Source organism: Xiphophorus couchianus, chromosome 24 (genome assembly GCF_001444195.1).
Source record: "Xiphophorus couchianus chromosome 24, X_couchianus-1.0, whole genome shotgun sequence".
Taxonomy (NCBI): domain Eukaryota; kingdom Metazoa; phylum Chordata; class Actinopteri; order Cyprinodontiformes; family Poeciliidae; genus Xiphophorus; species Xiphophorus couchianus.
Genome location: NC_040251.1, coordinates 8,775,921 through 8,793,255, shown reverse-complemented (window position 1 = coordinate 8,793,255; position 17,335 = coordinate 8,775,921). Strand labels below are relative to the sequence as shown.

Below are 17,335 nucleotides of genomic sequence, written 5' to 3'. Positions count from 1 at the left end.
CCACTGCACTGTAAACACCTGTAAACAGCTTCACAGATTGATTTAGCTTCAGTTCGCTCCGACGGGTAAAATCTTGTTTTACCTGAAGCTCTGATCCAAACTGTGCTGAAATATCCTTTGGCCTCAGATTCAGAGATTCAGTTCTCTGATTGGATCCTGCATCCGGTTCAAATCAACCAATGCTACTTCAGAGTCTGAGACATTTTGAAGGGGATGCGTTATTCAAAATTTACATTTTGTAATTTTCTCTACTTCCATTTGGGTTTCTATTGCTTCTAAAAACAACCCAAGTGCTCAAAACATCACCTACCCGGTTTTTGGCAATAAGTTCACATTTTTTGGTGTCGGGAAAATTATCTGTTTAAAAAACATCTTCTGAATGTAATGTTACAAATCAACAAGCACCAACTCTCAGCTTCCAACACCACCAAATCCAATGTGCTCCCCCACTCAGCTCCTTCAGACTAGCCCACATCAATTAGCAAACAGCTGGTGGAACATCTGCTGAGCTCATTATATGAGCTACTCTCAGAACAACGCAGGTAAAAATGTTGTTAAGGGTTAAAATGACTTCCTGAAGGCAGAGCACCATGCAGAGCAGGAGCTTCTTGTATACGGACATCTAAAAAGAGATGCTAGATGTCAAACCACAAACAAGAGAGCTCTGAAAACAAAAATGCACAAACAAATAGTTTAAAATAATAATAAAAAGAACTGAAGCTAGTTAAGAACATAAACATTACAGAAACTAAAATAAAATGTCACCTACCTGAAAATAATAATAAAAAATGACAGTATGAGGCAAATGAGCTTTAAACATAATAAACATGTAAATTATTTAAACTAATAGTTTATTCAAAATGTTAAAAATGGAAGTAAACTCCTGAGGACTGAACAAATTGAAACACTTAATGATACAATATACAGTATATTTGACAGTCTCATTCATTGATTTTATGAAAGGTTTAGTTGAATAAATGACCGAACAATTAATTTTCTTTTGAGGAAAAATCACGTTTTCAACCAGGAATTACAAAGGTGTATCATAAAATGTGACTGAACTAGCTTGTTTCATACGATGTAAACAGCTAGAGCTGAAGCTCAGATGTTCTCTCTGTAAATTAAAAATTGTTAAAAAACAAATTATTTTTGTTCACAGTTCATATCTGCACATTTTTGACATTCCCAGTCAGTTAGTGGTTCAAACAGCGATACAGCGTTCAGAGTAAACAAACCCAGCAAACACCGCCACCTGCTGGACGACGGCTGGAACTACAACCATAAATCTATCAGTTGCACGCATGCGCAAAATTAATCCATAACACAAATCTTCAGCGTTATTATTCGTTTAATAATTAAAATTGATTCTGATGTAAAGTCATCATATACTCAACTAATATTTTCTGAATATATTTTTATAGACATCCTGATTTAAAAACGTTTCTGTCTTAAATTGTAACATTTTTATAGCTAACCGTGTTTTTCTCTCTGGTTTCAGTGAAAGGCTTTTATTTTTGAAATAAAATGCAGTAGAAAAAAGTCAAAACCATTTTATATCGTATTGTTGACTAGATGTTGGAGCAGTTCGAGTATTTGTTAAGGGAATTCTTTTTATTATTACTGATTGTGAATAAGATTTAAATCCCTTAAATTATTAGCGTGACTGTTTCTGTTCTAACCCCCCAAAAACACAATGTAGTCAAATTTTTAACCGCTAAAATTATTCAAAAGTATTTATGTAGGAAAAATTGTCGCTTGAACAGTTTCAAGCGCAGCAATTTATTTCACAGTAAAAAAAAAACACAACGAAAACATAACAAACGATTTAAAATTAGTACAAATTTTGTTTTGTTTGTATTTTTATATATTTTTAGTAGTAACTAAAATTGCAAACATCAGCAGAAAATCCCATCGCACATTAAACGTCATCTGGATGAGTCAGAGAAGTTAAAAAGAAGAAGTGACAGAGAAGTTGGCAGTAGCGTCATCTGCTAAAGAGACAACCAGCGTCTGTCTGCATGAATGAGACAGAGGGAGACAGGAAGGGAGGAGAACAAAAACACAAACCCATCAGTCACAGTTTGGACTTTTCAGAATTAAATTCATAATGGAGAAACAACAAACTCTGCTCTTCTGCTTCCTAACAGGTGGGGGACGATTTAATTATTGTTTACATGTTTATTTTATTGTCTCTGCAGCACATGACAAATTCACAACCATGTAAATTATTTTTGCGCTTCAGTACTTTTAATTCATCTGTATTTTGTCTGTAAGTGTAATAAAGAAATGGTTTTGTGCTGCATTTTTAAGAAATAAGTAAACAAATGTCTGACTAAACTGACACTTTGAGATTTTATCACCAAGAAAAACTAAGAGATTCTTATAAAAATTAGAGTTAAAGCCAAATGTAACTGGGTAATATAAAACAATCCTCTTTTATATTCTTGTTTTTTCATAAACAATATTCAGAGTTTATTTCTTATCATTCAGCCACAGTGCTGGTTTTGGTCTTTTTTAATATTTTTATGTTTGTTGTGGATTATTTATCTCTCTTTTATCAAGAAATGTTTGGATTGTTTAGAGATTCTTCTTCTCTCTTCTTTTTTTCAACAATTTTTAAAATATATATAATTTAAATATACATGATTCAATGCCTTTAAATGCCTACAATTGTAACCTGTTGCCTGTATTTAGGTTTTTTACTGTTTTAAAACATAGTTTCATGTCTAAGTTACACACAGTTAAACTCAAAGTTCCTACAAAACTTTATTGATAAAATCTTAGATTTTTTCCTTCTGTTTTTTCTTTTTCTCCTCAAGTTTTCTTCCTGCTTCCTCTTTGTATTCACTACATACTATACTTCCCTACTTATTATTTAACAAGCATGTTTTATAGCTTCTTTTTATTTGTATTTTCAATTCAGGTCAATTCTACAACGGTAAAAAGTTTAGATTACGAGAATAAAGTTGAAATAATATGAGAAAAAGTCGTAATATTCAGGAGAATGAAGTAGTAGTTTTATCAAAACTCCAACACAAAAACAGACAAAAAAATTAAATGAGGAATTTTCTACTTTAGTGTCAGTTTTATAGATAAGGAAATATTTTTTCTTTTAACACATCAGCATCAAATTATTATCAGTAACAGCTTTGAAATGATCATGTAAACAACTGAGTGTGTTTCAAAGACAGAAACATGTGGACTCAGGTAAAAATCATTAAAACGTCTTTTTGTCTCATAATTTTAAGACGTTGTTATTGCGCAATAGCCAGCCCCGCCCTAAACCTCACAACTCCCATGGACTGACTACTGACCAGCTCTCCGTCTGACGGGTCCGGACTCTCTAAACCCCCGAGTCTTACCCTGATCCAGGTCTGGGAGAGATAATCTGTCTAAACTGGTGTGGAGGGAGATTCATCTTGCTTTTAACTACCTACAATCCAAGAGCTTTGACCCTTTTCAGTTAAGAAGCAACTGCACAGATCCAATAACCACTCTTGTTAACGGTAACTCACTCTATCAACAACGAGCATTTGTTACAGACTAGACCATTTTTAACATAAGCACCAAGGTCATTATTTTACCAACACTAAAGGAATTTCCGAATCCACCACATTTCTAAAATCATGTTCACAGGTTTTACACTAACTAGGAGAATCATATCATAACAGACGACTCAGTTAATTTCACTGTCCACCAATCTTATTAGAATATTAATGCATCTTTATTCCTCTGGTAAAGTAATGTTATGACTATTTTCTTATAATTAGACAAACATTCTCATCGCTTGGCCCTCATAGAGCCTACAGAAGGGATGATTGGAATAAGTTACGCCTTGAAATGTATTTATTTTTTGTCATTTGCAATTTCTTTGTTAGAAAAAAAGAGAAAGAAAAACTATTAAAATCAGATCTAGGATGTATGACGCAGTGTTAGAGTTACTCTGGAAATGAAAATAATACAATTATGAGAATAAAGGCAACATAATATGAGAATCATAAGAATAGTCATAATGTTACAACTTTATTCTACTAATATTATGACTATTTCTTGAAATATTCTGACTTTATTTGTATTACTCGGGACGTTGTGGGCCGGTGGGCAGAGTACTTCGAAGACCTCCTCAATCCCACCAACATGCCTTCCACTGAGGAAGCGGAGCCTGGGGACTCTGGGTTGGGCTCTCCAATCTCTGGGGGCGAGGTCGCCGAGGTGGTTAAAAAGCTCCTCGGTGGCAAGGCCCCGGGGGTGGATGAGATCCGCCCGGAGTTCCTTAAGGCTCTGGATGTTGTAGGGTTGTGTTGGTTGACGCGACTCTGCAATATCGCATGGACATCGGGGGCAGTTCCCCTGGATTGGCAGACTGGGGTGGTGGTCCCCCTGTTCAAAAAGGGGGACCGGAGGGTGTGCTCCAATTATAGAGGGGTCACACTCTTAAGCCTCCCTGGCAAGGTCTATTCAGGGGTCCTGGAGAGGAGGGTCCGTCGGATAGTCGAACCTCGGATTCAGGAAGAGCAGTGTGGTTTTCGTCCTGGTCGTGGAACACTGGACCAGCTCTACACCCTCAGCAGGGTCCTGGAGGGTGCATGGGAGTTCGCCCAACCAGTCTACATGTGTTTTGTGGACTTGGAGAAGGCGTTCGACCGTGTCCCTCGGGGAGCCCTGTGGGGGGTTCTCCGGGAGTATGGGGTACCGGGCCCTTTGATACGGGCTGTCAGGTCCCTGTATGACCGGTGTCAGAGTCTGGTCCGCATTGCCGGCAGTAAGTCGGGCTCGTTTCCGGTGAGAGTTGGACTCCGCCAGGGCTGCCCTTTGTCACCGATTCTGTTCATCACTTTCATGGACAGAATTTCTAGGCGCAGCCAAGGTGTTGAGAGGATCCGATTTGGTGGCCTCAGGATCTCATCTCTGCTTTTCGCAGACGATGTGGTCCTTTTGGCTTCATCAGATCGTGATCTGCAGCTCTCACTGGATCGGTTCGCAGCCGAGTGTGAAGCGGCCGGGATGGGGATCAGTGCCTCCAAATCCGAGGCCATGGTCTTGAGCCGGAAAAGGGTAGAGTGCCTTCTCCGGGTCAGGGGGGGTGTCCTGCCCCAAGTGGAGGAGTTTAAGTATCTCGGGATCTTGTTCACGAATGGGGGAAGAAGGGAGCGGGAGATCGACAGGCGGATTGGCGCAGCGTCTGCTGTCAAGCGGGCGCTGTACCGGTCCGTCGTGGTGAAGAGAGAGCTGAGCCAAAAAGCGAAGCTCTCGATTTACCGGTCGATCTACGTTCCCACCCTCATCTATGGTCATGAGCTTTGGGTCATGACCGAAAGAACGAGATCGCGGATACAAGCGGCCGAAATGGGTTTTCTCCGTAGGGTGGCTGGGCTCTCCCTTAGAGATAGGGTGAGAAGCTCAGTCATCCGGGAGGGACTCAGAGTAGAGCCGCTGCTCCTTCACATCGAGAGGAGCCAGTTGAGGTGGCTTGGGCATCTGGTCAGGATGCCTCCTGGACGCCTCCCTGGTGAGGTGTTCCGGGCACGTCCCACCGGGAGGAGGCCCCGGGGAAGACCCAGGACACGCTGGAGGGACTATGTCTCTCGGCTGGCCTGGGAACGCCTCGGGATTCCCCCGGAGGAGCTGGAAGAAGTGGCTGGGGAGAGGGAAGTCTGGGCCTCCCTTCTGAAGCTGCTACCCCCGCGACCCGACCTCGGATAAGCGGAAGAAGATGGATGGATGGATGGATGGATGGATGGATGGATGGATGGATGGATGGATATTTGTATTATTTCAACTTTATTCTCGTAATTAAATTTTTTACCTTAATATGGTAGGTATAAAAATCAGAGATTTTATTTTTAAGCCATATTGCCTAACCGTACCTCCACTCAAAGTTTCAAACTCAGTCGCTTTCCTAAAAATATTACCTAATATGGTCAAAGCCAAACTTTACGGCTTTTTGCACATGAACTCAAAACATATCGGAGGCCTGGAGATCTCATGACATCCACAAAACTGCGTTTTGTGGATGTCATGTGCAGTTTTGTGCAGTTATCTACTCAAAGGAATCCCCAAAACACTCACTCTTTTAAATCTTTGTTTTCCAGGAGTATCTTTTCTCAGTAGCACAGCAACAGGATTTCCCATTTACACAGCAACCGAAGGACAAAACGTCTCCTTCGAGTTTCCGTTCACTCTGGTTGGAGGCGGCAGCAGATATTTATGCAGAGAGGAATGTAAACACGACAACGTCATCATCGCCACAAAGTCAGCGGACGCTCAGAATGGGAGTTTCCACCTCAGGTATCGTAATGGAAATCTGCAGGTGACCGTCAGAGAGCTGAGAACGTCCCATTCTGGACGGTACAGGTGCGGAGTAGCCGGGTCATCGCTGTCTGAGTTATATGAGGAAATATTCGAAATCAGAGTTATTGAAGGTGAGTTTCTCTCTAAACTTAAACAATGTTGGTTCAAAGTTACACAGTCACACTGAAGATTTAATATTGTTGATATTTAGCTGCAGATTTAACACATTTCCAAACGTCGATCAGCGTAGAAAACATTTTAATGGGATCGTAGTGGAAAGTAAAAATGAACTGATCCGATATCAATATCTGTCCCGATATCGAAGAAATTCTAGATTGGGTAACAATGTGCCCAATCCACAAGGGCAGATCTATTCAGTCTAACTCTATGTTTTGCACTCTGAAAGACGTCATTTTAAAAATTTATTTTACATTAATTTTATAAATCCTGATGCATTGCTCACAAGCCTGAACCGGAAGTGATTTGAACCGCCATGTTGGTAGACAAGCACAGCGGGAGCGACTGTGGCTCTATGGTAGAGTAGTCATCTTGCGATCGGAAGGTTGTAGGTTCGATTCCAGTTTCCTCCTGCCATGATGTGCCTCTGGGCAAGGCACTTAACCCCAAATTGCCTACCAATCTGCATATCGGTGTATAAATGGGTGTGTGTTTGTGAGTGCGACTGGGTGAATGTGACTCTAGTGTAAAGCGCTTTGAGTGGTCAAAATGACTGGAAAAGCGCTGTATAAGTTCAGTCCATTTACCATTTATAAGTTTGTTTATAAGTGAGATAGGAAAGAGGCGAGAGCTTATTCAAAGCTTGTGGCTTGTTTATTGTTGTCATAGCAACTGCCTTGACAGTTAGCTATGGATACCTACCAAGATGGCTGCCAGGTACAAAGTTCCCAGAAGTATGTTTTGACAGAAGGCTTGTTTCAGTTTATTTTTTACCTTTTTGACCAAAGTAATCAATCTATTGTTTTTGTCAGTTTCTTTATTATTTATCTCACATTGGCTGCTCTACTCCTGATTGCACTGAATGAACAAATGAAAGTTGTGTTTTTACATGTTTATCCAAGCTTGTGAAGCTATTGGGTGTATCTAAAGTGTGCTGTACTGGGTTATCAAATAAATTTGTAATTAACAAAAGAAAAAAAATCATTCTAAGTCAGTTTCAGTGTTTTTCTGCTAGACCTCATATATCTGCATCGTTAGTGGAAAGATGTCATGGCAGCAATGAGTCCCTTCAGCTTCTGAGCCAAAGTAAGAGCAGCTTGCTGACTCAGCAGCTGCTCCCAAAATGACTAACATGTAATTGATTGTGTGACAATTTCATCACCTCCATGAAGAAACAGACTCAGATGAGACACTGCAGCCAGAGAATTTATACATTTTCTCTAGAGGAAACGGCTCCATGTTGGAATCCATCATAAAAATGTTATTTAACATAAATGGCTCAGACTGAATTTAAATCCCCAGACGGTAGCTCAAAAAGAAAAAAACAGTTTGATCGAGACAGATCAGATTAGATCGTCTTTCTGTGAGATCTCACCAGAAGTTTGAAAGTTGATCCCGCGTGTGTGTTAGGAGTTTAGTTTCCCTGGTTTACTGTGAGTTTAAGAGTGACTAAAAAGAAACCGATTGGATAAGTCCACTTCCTGGAAACACGTCTATTTAAAAAAAAAAAAAAAGCTCACGTTTTTTGATTAAAAAGTGTTATTTTGGGAGGATGAGATTTTTTTTTTTGCCTTATCTAAATTAGTTTATTTCACAAAACTCCAATTCAAACACATCTTTTGCATCACAACAACAGGATGTTCCAACTGGCGGAAAAGATGAAGAAAACAACAGGAAGGATGATGGCGAGGAATGTTTTTTAATGACTTATTGTGTGATTTTAATTGCGTTTCATATTTAATGGAAACACCCCAAGAGAGAGATTGTGTTTTTTCAACATCAGAGGCACATTAGCAAAGTTTTGTGCACATTTGCAATAGAAGCCAGATGTGAGACATGCCTCATAATTCTGCACCAGAAGGAGCCAGACGTGGTAAATCTGGACGTAAAAAAAGGCTCAAAATTATAATTATGAACTTTTGGAAGAAGTCTGTATCTCTGAAGTGCATCACGTCACAAACCATCCACATCAGAGCACACCTTGCTATAAGCTGCAACCTAAAGCTGCGTTTTCATTACAAATCTGCGCATTTCTATGTCATTATTCTGCTGATGTTAAAAAAAAACGTTTTAGCAATTGCAGTGTTTCCTTTAGATAATAAATTTAATTCAAATCACATCATAGAAAACTTTTGGATGTTCAGTTTAAAAGAACAACCAATTTACAAAGCATTTACAACAAGCAGATTGTTTACTACACAGATGATGTATTAACCATGACTGATTTATGAAAAATTAAGCAAAATGGTATTTGAGAACTAATTTCTGTGTTGTTTCTAGGGAACCCATTTGAGAATCTGGACTCTTCAGAACTCACTTCACAAAACCCAGTGATCAGCAGTCTGCAGTTTCAGAGAGTTTCCAGCACAGATTTACACAGTGAGTTCCTCAGTCTGTCTGAATCAAATGCATTATTGTCATGTTCGTTCTCAATCTCTGCTGAAATCCAGATTAAATCTTTATTCTGTGAAATAAGAGGAAATATTTAAAACTGAAACATTGTAAATTACCACCGAATTGGATCCATTTGCTTTCTCCATTAAGGGCATTTGAGATGGGATAGAAAAGAGGAAAATGTAATCACTCATGAAAAAGAAATCTAGAAAGTGTAGAACTAGAAGGCAAAGAAAGTGCAGAACTAAGGAAATAAAATCCAGATGCACAAAGAACAGAACATAAGAATAAATAATGAAACAAACCCAAAGGAATAAACTGGCAGAGCAAAACAACAGAATAAACAAAACACTGAAAAAAGTAAACAGGTGACCTTACTTAACATATATTGTGTTAATTGGTCACATGTAATCAAATTATGTTTATCAAAGTTTAAGTTTATCCAAGTTTAAATAAATAAGTTTGACAAACTTCATTCAATTACTTGTGACCAATTAATTTATTTAACTTGAATCACCTGTTTTTTAAGTGAACCAATAAAATCCAAAAATCCACTAATCCAGTTTTCATGCATTATAAATATCATCCAAGCTTTATCTTGCAAAAAAATAATTAAACCTCACTGATTATGTTTTTTTTTTTTTTTACCAGAAACTGCAGGAAGTCCTTCAACCACATCAGCAACATCCAAACCAATCAGCCTATCAGGTGTTTTACCTTCACACCACACGCTGTTGTTTTGGTTATTTACTTGATTTTTTACAAAAACCCAACCTTCAACCTGATTTTACTTTAAATTAACCCAATGCAATTTGTAGAGCTTAAAATGGGCTGAAATGCATTTATTTCCTAGCTCTTTGTGTTTCACAGTTGATTATATTCCGTTTAAAATCTGGTTTTGAATGTATAATCGACGTTTGCTTCAAGCTCTTCCTCTGATTTTCGGTGGAGTTGCCACGGCGACGGGCGTCTCAATAGCCGCTTTTCTAATTCTGCTTTACAAATGGAGGACGAGAGCCAACGGTAAACTGAGACTTGTTTAATGTGCATATTTAAATGCGACCAACAAACAAAAGAGTTTTACAAATTACATTCATGGGAAGCAGTTGTTCACATTTTTATTTATTCTTCTACATTTTTTTCACCTTTTCTTTCGCTCAGGTGCAGACAGGAGAACGTCAGACACAGAGGTAACGTGAAGGTTGCAGACTCTGGTTAAGTTTAACTTTTTAACAGAGTTTAACAGAGTTTCTGACTTGTTGCAGAAACTTCTGCTGTATTTTTAGGCTTAAAGTGACAGCAACAAAAAAAAACATCCAGATAGTAGTAAAAAAAGAAAAGATACTAAATCAATCTTCAGTGTTGCATTAGACGACATTTGTTTTCTTTTATTTCAGGTGACATATGAAAACTGGCCACTAGGATCCAGATCTGAAACCTCCCACTACCAAAACCTAGATCCGGCCACTATGGATCAGGAACCAACTTATTTAACTCTCACTTAGGACGCCCAGTTTTTACAACATTCTCCTTATTTGCGTTTTAAAGCAACAGTATTATGTAAAAAATAAACTTTTTTGAGCTTTACATCATGTTATAATGTTTTTCTCTCATCAAAAGCATACCTGCATTGTTGCCTTGATTCTTTCATGGCTGTTTGTGAAATTCTTTAATCTCCATGGCAACCATTGAGCCGAATGTAGGCGGAGTTTCAGAAAGAGCAGGAGTTTCTTAAAGAGACAGAGGCCCAATTTCAAGGCATTATATTATAAAGCCACATTTCCTTTAATTCGTATTTGATATATTTTTATAACAACTGAAGATAACATAGTTACACTGAAAAAATTAGACCCAACAACTTAAAAATTTTGTTGATTTTATTACAAGTAATCAAATTAAGTTTATTTATTTTTAAATATGTTAAGTTGTCATGTTAAACAAACAAACTTAATTTAGTTACATGTAGCAAATACGCTTTAAAATTGGAGCTGCATCCCCTTTTTTCAGTGTATTTGATTGTGCTATAAAATGCTACAACATGCTTGGAAAATACATTACACTGCCCATTAAAGTTAATAATTTTTTAACATGTAATTTATGAGAAAAATTGATTTTTCCTAATGTCTCTATAGCATATATTTCATGCAATATTTCCCACAGTTGTTGTCTCTTCCTTCAAGAATTTCCTCAATTTGTCTGCCAATATAAGGATTCAAAATATTTTAAATATGTAAATTTATTTTACTGGGCCTATGCACTTTTTCTATTTGTCCCATTCCTCCTGTGTTAACAGTACATCTGCCCCGTGTCACACTTCTGTTTTACTTCAAATATATCAAAAATGCTTCAAACTTGCTCAATATTTTTGACAAACCTCCAGAACACTTAGGTTTTCTGATTCTGTTCTAATCTGCATCTGCAGAACCAGAACCAAAAATGGAGAAGCAGCATTTAGTTTTTATGATCCTCTAATCTGGAACAAACTTCCAGAAAACTACAAAACTGCCGAAACAGAGTTCCTTTAGATCAAGGCTATAAACCGACATATTTGATGTGTATTTGCTTGACGATTTTATTGATGGAGTTTGACAAAATGTTTCATCATTTTGACTGTATTGTGTTTTTTTATGATGTAAAGAACTTTAACCACCTTGTGACTGAAATGTAATATAAAAAATAAACGTGACTTAAATGGGACTAAATTTTGACACTTTTCCATAAAAGTCAGGTTTGTTGGAGCTGGATTTATACTGAGATTAAGTTAACTGAACTTTGTGCTGGGGTATCAGAGTAAAGGGGGATGAATACAAATTTAAGCCACAACTTTTGGAACTTTATATTTTTGTTTATGATTATATGTATATATATATATATAAACTACAATTAATATATATGAATCTGTTATATTAAATCTTAATAAAATCAATTTAAGTTTGTGTTCTAACTTGCTGTAATAATCGGTGTGGAAAGATTTAGGGGAAATGAAAAATTATGACCTTCAGTGACACGATGGAGCTAAACTCGGTCAGGAACTGAGAACGCCTTGTGGTTTTAATGCATAAACATTAAAAATTAAAGCTTTTTGATGCTTTCTGTAAAATCCTCATCATTCATCCACCTTAGTCTCTGTCCTGACCTTCGTTTTAAAAAAAAATGCATCAAGCAACCTTATTTGTGGATGAGTTTTATAGAAAACATTGAATTGCTTTCAAGAAACAGGAAAAAACTGATTAGTTTTTAATATTTGATCTGACTATTAAAGAGAAAATCCACAGATTCGGATCACTGATCCCATCTGGCTTTAAGTATCAGTATATAAATTGAAATGTTTATGAATCAGTTTGCATCGTCTTGTCAGATCTTTTTTATTTAAACTTCTCCAGAGGCAGAATGTGAACTAGTTGAACTTTAAATCCACTTTCAGATCTCCAGGTGGAGAAACTGATCCTCAGATTGGGGATGTGGTGAAGACAGGCACCGAATATAACAAGCAGAAACGTCCCTGAAATGTTTTTAAACAAGACGAGAGTCTCTGATTGTTATTGTGTGGAAATAAAAACCTGCAGCTGCTTCTGGAAGCAACTTCATCAGGAAACCAGGTGAGTAAAAAGCGGATAAAACCACCACACTGCAAAAACGTACCAACTATTTTTAGACCAGTTTCTGGTGTAAATATCTTAGTACACTTGAAATAAAACAAAATTAACTTCAGCAAAATATATGAGCTTGTTTTAAGTCAATATTTCTTTAATAATTATGAAAAACTTCTAGATCAACTGGTAAATTAAATTTTAACATTTTTCTTTATTAGTGAAATAATCTGCCAATGGAACCAGTACTTTATCATTAATATTATGAAATTATTGAATGAAAACAAGCTCCTATATCTCGATGAAAATCTACCTATAAGTTAGTTTTGTCTTATTTTAAGGGTCAAAAGGTGTTTGCAGTGGAAACTAGAGAAAATACTTTGTCAGATTTTGCAGTGAAGCAGGAAGAGAGACATTCGACTGCATAGCTGCTCCTTCCTGATTGGTCAGAAATGTATGGGTTGGTTGTGACTAAATGGTTGAAATCCTTCTTTTGCAGACTAAAAACATTTTGAAGAAAAATGCGACAAGCTTTCATCTTCTACCTCCTCTCAGGTAAGGAAAGATGCCTAAAACATTTAGGATTTTGCATCTCTATGATTCCATATTTGCTTGGATTTTATTTTTCTCAATAAAAATACAACAAATCTAAGAGTGTTTTGGTGCTATGCAGCAGTTTCCTGGTTTGGATCATTCTCTAACTTTGTAAGAACAGAAAAGTGGTAAAAGCAGAAAAAAATGCATTCAGAAGCATTTGTTACACTGCAAAAAGTTGCCAATTATTTTTGGTCCACTTTCTTACGAAACTTGGAAAAAGACAAAACTAACTTACAAATAGCTTTTTAGCAAGATATAGGGGCTTGTTTAAATAAATAATTTAGCAATATTGATTAAAATTACTGGCAAATTATTAAACTTATAAAATGGGTAAAATGTCTTGTTATAAGTGAAATAATCTGCTAGTGGAACTAATACTTTTTCTAATCGATATCGAGGAATTATTGACTTAAAACAAGCTTTGAACTTGCAGTAAAGTTACTTGTAAGTCAATTTTTTAAAGGTATTTATAGTTGAAACTATTCAAATCTTGGTAAAGTTTTGTGTTTTTTGCAGTGTGCAGAGCAGACCTGCAGCTTGTTCAAACATTAAATGTTAACTGATGGTTTTTCTTGCAGCTCTCTGCGGTGCGAAAACACTGATCCAAACCGAAGGAGGAAGCATCACAGCGAAATGCTCCTTTACTTTCTCTGGAAGCGGGAAGTGCGTCTGCAGGGATCCGTGTGAAAACGGAGACGTTCTCATTGAAACCGAAGCCGCGGAGGCTCAAAAAGGCCGGTACAGCATCAGATACACAGAAGGAACCTTTCCTGCTTCTTCCACTGTTCTGTATGTGAACATCTCACGGCTGATCCAGTCCGACTCCGGGCGCTACTGGTGCGGATTAAAAAGGCGTTTCATGACTGATTCACGCCAGGAGTTTAACGTAAATGTCACAAATGGTGAGTTTTATTTTTATTCAGGATTATGAACAACACATTAGTTAATATCCAACTGATAAAAAAATCAATGGCATAAAAATGTATTCTAGTTATACCATCAAAAACATGAAGTAAATTTATCAATAAAGAAACTTTAACTGGAATCAAGTGCAGCAGTCAGTCAAATGGCTTACAGCAGATCTGAAATCAAATGTCAAAATGTTGATGTTGGATGAATATTATTTAGTAAAACGCTGTGAACAGTGAATTGATTTTAGAGTTTTTGTTGTTGCTGAAGTGGAGTTACTGTCCTGAGTTCATGAGGTACACTGTAGCTCAAACAGCTCTTAAAATATCTCGGAAGAACAAAAACGACGCTATTGTCACGTCATTTATTTACACATTAGGGACATAATAGACAGAAACAAGAATGGAGAAATAAAGTCAAAGAATTTTGACTTTTTCAAACCCGGAAATTTCCTCTTTTTCCCCCTAGAATATTTCTGAGAATCTAAAAAATTTCTGAATTTATTTACACACCTGTTTGTTTTTTCTCCAGTAGTATTTTCTGGCCAGTTGAAATAACTGAACAACGTTCTCTTTACAGGTTCATGGAAAATGACAAAAACATCTGAGTGGTTTTTCTCAATATTCAGGGTTTTTAATTTTATGATATTTAATTTTACAACAAGAATATTTAATGATTATTTTCACCTGATATTAGCATAATTTGTTTGGGTTTTTTTTATTTTAAAGATCACTAAGTTGCTAATTTATGCCTCAGTATATTAGCCATAACTGAATACTTTTGTCACAGATACATTTTTCTTCTATGCTTTCACTCACAGATACGAACGGCTACATTCTGCCTCTGGTTTTATGTGTCGCCACATTATTTGCTGCAGCTGTGCTGCTTCTCTACAAATGGAAAACAAGGAGGGAATCTGATGGTAAGTTGACATTAAAATACATTTCAGGACTTATTTAACAGAAAACACTGGAGAAAAAAATAAGATCATGATATCTGAAGCTGTGTTGTGTAGGTTCGACCAGCAGGGGGCAGTCAAGCAGCAACAGGAGCAACAATAGGAGAGGGAGAAACACTCAGGTGGATCAACATCCTGGTTTTTGTTTAAACTGGAGATTAATTTTTATTTCATGACCTTAATTTGAATTTTATCCCTTTCCTTTCACAGTTTTCTGCCTCAAAGTTTACAAACCGGACGCCTCCACCTGACGCTCAACAACAACTTTACTATAACCTCTGAGGCTAACGGCATTCCAGGAATTAAAATAGATGTTCTCATTAATAGACCCAAGTTCTGCACCAGTTCTGCTCACCAAAACAGCAGAAAGGCATCAGCTGTGAGGAGACAACAAACGGGTTCAGCTCTACATCCATTTGTGTCGCTAAACAGAAGAAAATCTAAACAACTTTCTCAAAGAAAGCTTACAAACTTGATTTATAAGCACATAATCTTGTGCTTACAAATAAAGTTTTGTAGCTTAGTGAAATGAAATGTCAGAAATAAAAGTTTGTTCATCTGCAAAAATAATTCTAATTAATGTTTGGACATTCGTAGAAGGTATTTGTGTGTCTGTAAAAAAGATTTTTAGTTGTGATTCAGTTTCGCATCATTTGTAAAACCTCAGATACAGATATAGATACAAAAAAAAAATCTAACTGAAAACTCCTCTGTATGCAAAGCACTTTACAAAAACATCATGTCAGTTCAATCAGGCATACATTCCAATTGATAATTATTAAACATTAAGTATTAAGCTCTGTTAATTATTTAAATTCCCTGAAACTTATGCATATAAATGATGGTACTTTCCTGGTCGTGTTAGGAAAGTACCTCACAACTGAAACATCTGTAATACTGATGCTGTTGTTGTGATAACTGTTGGTACAGTTATCTTCTTTTAGATCTTATTTTGTTTCAATTTCAGTTTACAAATATAAATTTATAAAATTACTGAATGCAAATTGATGATGTAATTATAAGGATCTCAGAATAAATCCCAGTTTTAAACACACCATCTGCAATGAAATATTTGAAATATATGTACTATCAATAAACTGCTACTTAATTCAATTATTTAATTGATCTAATATTTGTTTATTTTAATTTATTTGCTTTCAGTTGATTTTGTATGTTGGGGTTCATAGGTGGATTGTGTCTTTGATGACTCACTGGTCCATAGATTTCATATTTAGGATTTTTGTTTTTATTTGTATTATTTTGGTTTTGAGCTATTAATTCTAATGGAAAATATAGTTTCTGTACTTGATGATGTGCATATCTAAAACATATTTTAAGTCGATTAAAAAAGGACTTAATTGATCTCAAAGAAAAATAAAATTTAGAAAATGTCTTTTTGTTTTAAAAAATTTGCTTTGCTATTGACGTAACAATAGTGAAGCCACACGGCCTCCCATCTCAAAACTGAATCTGGCGCCGCTGGTGATGACCTTTTGCAGGAAAGATCTTCTGTAGCAGTCTGTATTACAGTGAATTTGAAGAAGCTTCTGACTGAAGACTGTTTTTTGAACACAGTTTTCTCCTGAAATCTACAATTGTCTCCTACTACAACAAACTTCCTTAAATCACATCCATCCATTTTCTAACACCCTTGTCCCTAGTGGGGCCAGCAGGCTGCTGGTGCCTTTCTCCAGCCAACGTTTCAGCTGAGAGGCGAAACATTCGCCAGTCTGTCGCAGTCCTTAAATCACAGTATGTGCTAAAATCACTAAGTCAGGCCAGCTGACAGCTTTGCAACTAGTTAAAAATATAGTTAACTTTTTCACATTTAAAGAAATTACTAATATTTTCTTCCAATATTCTCCCTCCTTTGCACTTTAGTTTTTAAATGTTCCTACTTAGAACAGGCTAAACATTATCTTCCAGTAATTGACAGCTAACATTGATATATTTGATGAAAATAATAAAAAGTTAAATACATACGTCAAAACAACTTTCTTAAGATAATCCCAGCTTGTGCTCCATGTTGCTCCATGCTCTATATAGCAACAGAAGTTAGGGACTCTGTTGATGTTTTACTAAAACCTAACCAACGAATGTCTTTTAAAGAACTTGAATGTGGTGATGCATATCTAAAATCCAGCTAAGATAAACTTTAATCCATGTGCTAACGACTGCATGATGGACTTCACACATTAACTTGAAGTTCATACTTTCACTTTCCATTTCTTGGAAACCTGTGCAGAGACATGAATTCATCTGTTGTTGGTTATCCCCTGCAGTCGTGGCTGTGGTCTGGTAGAAACTCTATTTTCAGTCATAATGTTGTTTTCTCCAGTTACATACATATATATAGTAACTAAAGATATATTAACATGCACAAGCCTCTGCTCTAGAGCTTACTGGGAAGTTTGTTCTT

General features: G+C 36.6%; 1 protein-coding gene across 2 annotated transcripts; it reads left to right on the top strand.

Moving 5' to 3' along the window:
* The first annotated feature begins 8,734 nt into the window (after nt 1-8,734).
* Nucleotides 8,735-15,467, top strand: LOC114140306 (CMRF35-like molecule 5). Of its 2 annotated transcripts, XM_028010082.1 has the most exons (10): nt 8,735-8,847; nt 9,514-9,570; nt 9,790-9,885; nt 10,024-10,052; nt 12,287-12,461; nt 12,952-13,007; nt 13,628-13,951; nt 14,779-14,880; nt 14,974-15,038; nt 15,127-15,467. In XM_028010082.1, the coding sequence occupies exons 6-10, from the start codon at nt 12,974-12,976 to the stop codon at nt 15,196-15,198; spliced, it is 597 nt and encodes a 198-aa protein (XP_027865883.1). In that variant the 5' UTR covers nt 8,735-8,847; nt 9,514-9,570; nt 9,790-9,885; nt 10,024-10,052; nt 12,287-12,461; nt 12,952-12,973; the 3' UTR covers nt 15,199-15,467. The 2 variants fall into 2 exon arrangements, with proteins under 2 accessions (XP_027865883.1, XP_027865884.1); XM_028010083.1 differs by lacking the exons at nt 8,735-8,847; nt 9,514-9,570; nt 9,790-9,885; nt 10,024-10,052 and having other exon boundaries at nt 11,956-12,461.
* The last annotated feature ends 1,868 nt before the right edge of the window (nt 15,468-17,335 follow it).

Coding starts and splice junctions, on each gene's coding strand:
- LOC114140306 (XM_028010082.1), top strand. CDS start 12,974: ATGCGACAAGCTTTCATCTTCTACCTCCTCTCAG. Junction 13,008..13,627: donor CATCTTCTACCTCCTCTCAG/GTAAGGAAAGAT, acceptor TTTTTCTTGCAG/CTCTCTGCGGTGCGAAAACA. Junction 15,039..15,126: donor GGAGAGGGAGAAACACTCAG/GTGGATCAACAT, acceptor TTCCTTTCACAG/TTTTCTGCCTCAAAGTTTAC.